Genomic DNA, 8,405 nt, shown 5'->3' with positions numbered 1-8,405 from the left:
CCCATCTGTGATACGGGTAGCAGAAGCAATAAATGTCTCCATGAAGTCCTGGAAGTTGTGCTTCCTCGTGTTGGCGACTTGGATGGCGGCCAGCTTCTCCTCCCGCACCTCCTTGCAATGGACGCGGACCAGAGACAGAGCCACGTCAGCGCCACACCGAGCTGAAGACTTCTTCCACTCCTGCACTCGGTCAGGGATTCCGTTGAGTCAAGTCATCAGAGACTCGAGATCATTCTGGAGCGTAGACTCTGGCCAAAGCGTCGGGTCGATCCGCGCCATGGCAACCTTCAGTCGAGCCAAGTAATCCACGACGCCGTCAACACGGGATTCCAGTCGGAGCAGGTTCATGGCAGCTTCATCTTTCACCGGAGAGTTGATTGGATCCAAACCTGTTTCGATCCGCCCAGTCTCCTCTTCAAAGTTCTGGCAAAGTTCTGCATACACGACCCAAGGATAAGTCAAATTCCGTAAAACTGAGTCGACACAAAAAAACCAGTCGGAACTGAGTGTGCACCTTCGAGCTTGATGTACAACTTCTTGGCAAAGCTCCTCAAGTAGCCCTCCAGGTCGTCCCTCCTGCGAGCGATGCCTTCCATCTTCTCGCTCAGGGTGAGGTGCTCCTTCTTCCAACGCGAACACTCCCTATTGGCTTCCTTCAGAGCGGTCTTCAACTTGGTGTTCTCTCCTTCTAATTGGTCGACCGAAGCCAGCTTCTGCGCGGCCAGAGCGGTCTTGTCATCAGCCTCCTTACGGGCGGCAGCCAAGTCCTGATCCTTCTTCGCCAGAGCTTCTTTCAGTTTTTCTGCAAAAAATGACGATTGAGTCGGAGAAAGCGAAAAGATACTCAAGCCTAAAAATTAAACAGTCGACAAAGGCGTCTTACCTGCGGCGCCGTCTCTGACCTTCTGCAGCTCTGTCCTGGCCAGCTCCAGATCAAGGTTCATTTGAATTTGCTGCTTCTCCAAGTCAGCCAAGCGGGTTCCAAGATCACAAGATTTCTAAAGTCAAAGGGGAAGAGTTACAATTTCAAAAAAAAAGCAACAAAGGCAGTAAATACTAAGACTACGGTCGACTGCCAGCAGTCCACCATAGTCTCGGGGACTACACCCAGTGGGTGCACTTAGCGTGCCCCCACCGGTTCCTATCCCACCCGACCGACCCCTGAAGTCGAGTCCAAGACAAGTTGCTTCCGAGCAGCTAAGAGACAATAATGGAGTTTCTAAGACTACAGCCGAAGCAAAACATTCGACAGTAGCCTCGGGGACTACACCCAGTGGGTGCACTCAGCGTGCCCCCACAGTGAAAAAAAAGAGAGAAAGACGTCGACTGCCCGCAGTCGACGGGATACCGTTCCATTCGACATGGCCCGATCAGACAGAGCGAAGAAACTCAACTACGACTCAATTTAAAGACTACAGTCGACTGCCAGAAGTCGACCGTAGTCTCGGGGACTACACCCAGTGGGTGCACTTAGCGTGCCCCCACTCGTCCAAGAATTGGCAAACACACCCAGTGGGTGTACAAACTTAAAGATCTTCGGAAAAGAGATTCTTCAAAGGACATATCAAAACAGACCAAGTGTTGAAGTCGACTGACCTGGACATTGCTCTGAAGAGCCGAGCTTGCGTCATAAGCCGCCTGGCAAGCCTCCTGAGCCACTTTTACCTGTTCCATCATGACTCCAGCCTGGCGTAGAGCCTCCTTCGCAGCAGCCGCTTGGTCCTCAGGGACGGGGTACGCAGCAAAAAGCGAAGACGGATCCGCAGTCGACGCTGAAGGCCGCACACTCGTCAGAGGAACAACGAAAGTCACGGAAGCCCGAGTGGGTTCGCCATCATCCCGAACTACGGCCTCAGGCGCCGGAGTGGATTGCGGAGTCTTGCCAGACAACGCCTTCTTCTTCCTCTTCACCCTCAGTGGTTCGTTGTCATCGTCGTCCGGGAGGTCAATAACATGAGGAGGAGCTGCAAGGAAAACATTCAATCGACTAGAGTCGCAATAAAGTTTCAGTCGACTCGAAAGCAGGACGTCAGTAATCGTACCAGGGTTGGAGGTGACAGCGTCCTCCATCTCTTGGTTGTCGTTCCTGGCGGAGACCTCAGAAGTTGCACCACTGCAAATCCCGAAAGTTAGTCAGTTGGCCCAGTGAATTGACCAAGGATCCGTCCACAGTCGACAAAGGAAAGCAAGTGTTATTGTTACCCGGAAATGGTGGGAACAACTATCTTCATCTTGGGCAAGGCCTTGGGCGGCTTGGATGGCGTCGTTCGTGGGTGCTTGGGAGCCTTCCCGGTCGGCGGAGGAGAAGAAGTCCGAGGGCGTTTCGACGACTGCCCAACAGGAGCAGTCGCCTTGCCATGTTCCTGCGCTGGATCGTGGGCGAGCTTGGACCGCCCCTCCGGGCGGGAGGGTTCAGCCTCCTCCTCCTCTTCGCTGGAGAAGATGTCGTCGTCTTCCTCTCCCTCACCGTCGAACTCCCACTCGACCTGGTCATCCCCGCTCTCGCCTCCACTCCCCTCACCTTCCTCAGTCGGCCCTTGTGCCCCGTTGGGCGTCGAGTACATCTCAGTGGTAGCCTGGAAGACAACAGACAGGACGAAAGTCAATCGACTTATCCGAAGAAGACTAATACAGAAGACCAGATATCCGATACAAAGACATACCTGATCCACTTCATATGAGCTGTCGAGTGGAATTACCCTTCTAGCTCCTCGGGGGTTGTCTTTGTTCCCCGTGATGCTTGACAGCCACCCCTCCAGCATCTCGTCGGTGACCTCCTCCGGGTGGATCCGAGTGGTGTCGTCAAGGCCAGAATACAGCCACATCGGGTGGTCTCGCGCCTGGAGCGGTTGGATGCGCCTCTGGAGAAAGACCTCTAACAGGTCCATCCCAGTCACCCCCTCACGGACAAGCTCAACCACTTGACCCGCCAATACCTTGACTTGGGCACTTTCCTCCGGCGTGACTTTCAGAGAGATAGGCTTCTCGACTCGGTCGAGGGAAAAAGGAGGAAGACCGGTCGACTGTCCGGGGGTCGCCTGGTCCTGGCAGTAGAACCAGGTCGACTGCCAGCCGCGGACCGACTCCGTGAAGGTGATAGAGGGGAAACAGCTCTTCCCCCTCGTCTGGATCGCCAGGCCCTCGCACAGCTGGATGACTTGCGTCTTCTCATCACTCGACTTGGCCTTTTTCACCGACTGAGAGCGGCAAGTAAAAATATGCTTGAAAAGCCCCCAATGCGGACGGCAACCCAGGAAGGCCTCGCACATGGAAATGAACGCGGCGAGATAGACTATGGAGTTGGGGGTAAAGTGATGGAGCTGCGCTCCGAAGAAATTCAAGAAGCTCCGGAAGAATGGATGGGGAGGCAGAGAAATCCCTCGGTCGATGTGGGTGGCGAGGAGCACGCACTCACCGTCGCGGGGTTGCGGTTCGATCTCCCTCCCCGGGAGACGCGCAGCCTCGTGGGGAATGGCTCCTCCCTCGACCATGTCATCGAGATCTTCCTGCCGGAGCACCGATGCCATCCAGTCGCCCTGAATCCAACCCTTGGGCGGGGTGGTCCGGGAGGAAGATCGACCTCGTGAAGACTTCTTTCCTTTCCCCGCCGCCGCTGCCTTCTTCGCGCGCTCCAAAGCAGTGGTCTTGCCCTTCACCATCGTCGCCGGCGAGGTCTCACACGGGCTAACGGCGCTAGGGTACGGCCGAAGGTCACGGGAGGGCTGGTGAAGGGAGAGAGGAAGAAGGAAGAAGAAGAGAAGCGCGCGGCTTGGAAACCCCGAGCCGGCAACTTATAAGGGGCCGCTCCCGAGTGGCTGACCGGTAGGCCCAGGCAGCCCAGTCAAATCCCGCAGCAGACGCGCGCGTGGTACGTGGCGAAAAAGGCGACGCGAGGATCGAGGAGTTTCCGCTTTATCACTTCCGATTACTGCGGCCGCTCCCGTCCCGCGCGCTTCCCAAAATCCAAATCCCGTGAGATCCGCGGGCCGCAGAACCGCTTGCTAAAAATAGAGTATCCCGCTCGCACCAACACTCGGCATGTCGCAAGCAAATATATTCACTCGACGAAGGGCCTGGAATGGATCAAAGCGACTGAAAGAGGTTGATGACGTCATCCGTGACAACTGACCCTAAACGAGGCACTCATACAGCCCCAAAGAACCAGTCGGAAAGGATCCCCAACTCTTTCCCCACTCTAACCTCGATCCATTCGGGGGCTAATGATGAAGCTATGTACCTGGGGTAGGGGCACGGACCCGTCCAAAGAGTCCTACCCAAGGACATCCCTAGAATAAATCACCTATCAATCGACTTGAAGGTACTCCACTCGACAGGTTCAAGACACTCGACCAAGAAGCTACCACTCGACCATGAAGCTAATCACTCGACCGCCAGGAGACCTACAGTCACTCCGTAGGCAAACGGTCAGCTGTTAAGTAGTCTTCATGGTCATTATAGCACTTTATTAGAGGCGTTACCAGTAACGCCCAACCTTAAATGTACTTTAAACCCTGCATTACTGAGGGCAGGAGGGGGCCGGCGAACTCTATATAAGCCACCCCCCTCCTCAGTAGGAAGGGTTCGCACCCCTGTAATCCATACACGCATAATCCAGTCGACCGCCTCCGGGCTCCGAGACGTAGGGCTATTACTTCCTCCGAGAAGGGCCTGAACTCGTAAACCTCGCGTGTAACAACTTCCCAATAGCTAGGATCTAGCCTCTCCATACTCACCCCCCTACATCACTGTCAGAGTTAGAACCACGACATGCGGTGCCCCCGTCCATAGTTACACACCTCAGTCATATGATCATAGTGCTTAGGCGAAGCCCTGCGCCGGTAACTTCATCATCACCGTCACCACGCCATCATGCTGATGGAACTCTCCCTCATACTCAACTAGATCAAGAGCTCGAGGGACGTCATCGTGTTGAACATGTGCTGAACACGGAGGTGCCGTATGTTCGGTACTTGGATCGGTTGGATCGTGAAGACGTTCGACTACATCAACCGCGCTACTAAATGCTTCCGCTTTCGTTCTACGAGGGTACGTGGACACACTCTCCCCATCTCATTGCTATGCATCTCCTAGATAGATCTTGCGTGATCGTAGGAAAATTTTGAAATACTGCGTTCCCCAACAGCAATTGCAGTTGTTCTCCCTTTACACCCTTAGTCGAACAATGCGGAAACATAAGGGGTAAGCTGATGCGGAGCATCCTTCCATCATCCCCATGGACTCTACACTAACACATCAAGCACCACATGGACCTATGACAAGAGCTCGAGCACGTGCAATGGAAACCAAGGTGAACTCCTTGCTACTTAACATGCATATGGACACAAGTGGAACTTGGTTGCTACCTCACCAAAATGCTCTATTTATCATTAGGTATGAGGAGGACACTTCCAAGCAGCTGGGGAGCACCACCAAGGAGGAGGAGAAGCACCTCAAGTCACCAAGGAGGAAGAAGAGGACCGACAGTAGAAGTCCAGCACCCCCCAGGCGACCTCGTGCGCACGGGCCGCCCAGGAGGCTATTGGGCACAAGATGCGCACCCCCGTGGGCACGGGCTCCAGTCCCCGTGGGCACGGGCTCCAGTCCCCGTGCGCACGAGCTCCAGTCCCCGTGCGCACGGGCGCGGGCCGCTGTAGCAGCCCGTGCGCACGGGCGTGTACCGTGCACACGGGACCCCCGTGCGCACGGGCCCTACGGGATGGCCGGCTGTGATCTGGTTTTTGTGACACCCCAAAAATTTGGCCTTGTTTTAATGAATTAAAATTTTTGCCAGGAATTAAAACTTTGAATTTCTGAGCTCCATTTTGATTTTTAAATCATTTCCTTCCCTGTTATGATGAGTTTTTCCCAAAGAGAAAACTTTTCAAATATGTCATTGGACTTATTTAATCTGTCAAGAGAAACTTTCCCTTATTTAATATAACTAATTAAATAATTAAGTTGCTTGATCTTTACTTTCTTGAAAATGGGTTTTCAAGGTTAAATGGACATATTTGAACTACAATCATTTGATAAATTCACCTAAAATTCCAACAAAAATTTGGAGATGTCATATGATGTTTTTAAATCACTTTTATACAAAAATATCTATTATTCATGAAATATTTTGAGCTCTACAACCAATTTTGTTCTCTGGTCCAGTGGGCAATTTTGCACTACAACTCATTTAAATAATTCTTTCTAGCCTCCACCAAAATTATGGGATGATGGTAATAGCCTATGATTCCACTTTATGCAAAAACCTGGTGTTGTTCTTTGCAAATTTTAAGTGATTCAACCTCATCTTCATTCTGGTCCAACATGATGGATTGTACAGAAACCATATTTTTGCTTGCTCTTTAGCCCTTAATTCTTTCTCCTACTTATAGTCCTCCATGTTAAACCCTTAAGTCCAGGAGCATGCACCCTTTGGGTCATTTTTGGTTCATGAAATGATGCCATTTATTTCCTGTCTAGAATTGAAGTTTTGTAAAACTTGCACTAGCAAGTTTCTACTTTTGGCCAACTAACCTCACCACCCTCTTATTCATCTAAAGAGACTTCCATCTGGAGTTTTTGACCACTCCAAGACTTGCCTAAGTGCCCTTGACATTTTGCCAAACACCTTATGGGCAGGATCTGTTTTGGCATGAATTTTTGGTTTGCACTGTGAACCTGATCCCCTGACCAAACCAGCTTGTCCACTGATCTCCTTGCAAGCCCAAACCTAGACCTGTTAACCCCCAGCTCCAACGGAGCCACCTAGCATGCCATGGCATTTCGCCGAGCATCTGGTGGGCGTGCGCTGGGCGCGCCCAGAGCGCGAAAATTGCAGCCGCGCACACGAGCCGCCGCGTCGCGCCCCTGTCTTGGCCCACACGGCAGAACCTCGCCACGCACTCCCCCTCTCACCGCAACACGCCAAGCAGGCCCTGGTGCCCTGCAGCACCGCCGTCGGAGCAGCTTGGCGGCATGCCCGCGGCCGCATCCGCCACCCGACAGCTCCTGCGCTGGCCAGCGCCGCCCAAGCCACCTCCGCTCGCCAGCTCGCCCTTGGAGCAGTAGCCGCTCGTCCGCTAGCTCCTGCCGCCATCCCTAGCCTCGCCACGATGCCCTGCAGCTACAGAATGGCGGTCGCCGGAGAGCTTATCCACGGCCGCCGTGGAACCGCCTTGCCACGCCTATAAAAGGAGCCCCGAGCTCATCTCCGCATGCAGGCAGTCCCAAGACACCTCCCAAGGACCCCCATTGGCAGCCAATCGACCCGGGGAGGCCTCCTTCCTCATTTCTGGCAACCGCAGCCGCCGCCATTGCCCCGGCCAGAACGGCGCCACCAGGGCCTCCCCCTCTCCGTTCTCTCCATCAAGAGCTTCCTCATCCTCCTGTGAACCATTCCCACTACTCGATTTTGATCGGGACACACCGCGGGAGAAATATCACTTTGCTCGACGGTCTCCGTCCGCCGCGAAGCTCGCCGCCGGCAGCTCCGTCCATCCCCGAGACCATATCGACCACCGGAGTGACCGTCTTGATCCCCTGAGCACGCCGATGGCCTCCGTTCCCCGAACGGTGCCGTCATTTGCCGGTGAGCCTCGCCGGAGCCCCGCCCCGCTCGGGCAGAGGAGGGAGAAGACGCGGGCGACTGGTCAAACCTGACCAGTGGGCCAGGCGGGCCCACTGTCAGTGACTCACGCGCCAGCCACGCTGGAGTAAGTGGAGGCGTAATACCCGTAATACGTCTTCTCTGTCCGAAAACGTAATCTCTTTTGAAACGTTTTCTTTTTCGTGATTTTATTAAAAGCAGATTTTGACCACAACTTTGACTGCCTATAACTTTTTAAATATAACTCCAAATGAATTAATTCTTTTTCCTGCATCTCTCAAATATTGTCTAGTTTATTTTAAGATTTATTTGAAAAAATTTCCAAACAACTTTTTTGTACTGTTTTTGAAATGTGTGTTAATTCAAATATATTTTAAAATAGGATTTTGGAGAGAGAGAAGAAACTTTCAAAAGTTTTGGAGAGCACCTCACCCCTCCACAACTTAAAGGCAAGCATTCTAAACCCTGGCATAATGTTTTTGGTGTGTTATTTGACACGTTTATAACACCACCTTATTTCAGAGTACTTGTTATTTCATGTGACATGATCATTTGCATGGAAGCATATTAGTGATTTCCTTGCTGTTGGAAATGAATATAATTGTGATGGTAATCATCCTCATGTGCCTTGCATGCATGACGGAAAGGAATCCGGGAAAGCCTCGGCCTTGGGTAGACTTGAGCTTGTCGCCGGTCCCCGTCGGTACGGTTATGTCCGGTATGGCATGGTAAGGTACATTGAGTGGTGATTTCGTCGGTTGAAATATATTTGATATACATGTCATGCAGGGAACTTATAAACCTC

At 52.7% G+C, this 8,405-nt stretch overlaps 1 protein-coding gene across 1 annotated transcript; it reads right to left on the bottom strand.

Moving 5' to 3' along the window:
* Window positions 1-203: 203 nt before the first annotated feature.
* On the bottom strand, window positions 204-2,160 carry LOC147984461 (uncharacterized). Its single transcript, XM_087539756.1, has 4 exons — window positions 1,597-2,160; window positions 884-998; window positions 515-802; window positions 204-434 (listed from the first exon to the last, which is right to left on the bottom strand). The coding sequence occupies exons 1-4, from the start codon at window positions 2,068-2,070 to the stop codon at window positions 208-210; spliced, it is 1,104 nt and encodes a 367-aa protein (XP_087395882.1). The 5' UTR covers window positions 2,071-2,160; the 3' UTR covers window positions 204-207.
* Window positions 2,161-8,405: the final 6,245 nt, after the last annotated feature.

This window comes from Triticum urartu, chromosome 2A (genome assembly GCF_056163025.1).
Source record: "Triticum urartu cultivar PI428250 chromosome 2A, HENAU_Tu73, whole genome shotgun sequence".
Taxonomy (NCBI): domain Eukaryota; kingdom Viridiplantae; phylum Streptophyta; class Magnoliopsida; order Poales; family Poaceae; genus Triticum; species Triticum urartu.
Note: the sequence above shows the minus strand (reverse complement) of the source record. Positions and strands in the feature narration are given on the sequence as shown.

Coding starts and splice junctions, on each gene's coding strand:
- LOC147984461 (XM_087539756.1), bottom strand. CDS start 2,070: ATGGAGGACGCTGTCACCTCCAACCCTGGTACGATTACTGACGTCCTG. Junction 803..883: donor GGTCAGAGACGGCGCCGCAG/GTAAGACGCCTT, acceptor CATTTTTTGCAG/AAAAACTGAAAGAAGCTCTG. Junction 435..514: donor GTTGTACATCAAGCTCGAAG/GTGCACACTCAG, acceptor TCGTGTATGCAG/AACTTTGCCAGAACTTTGAA.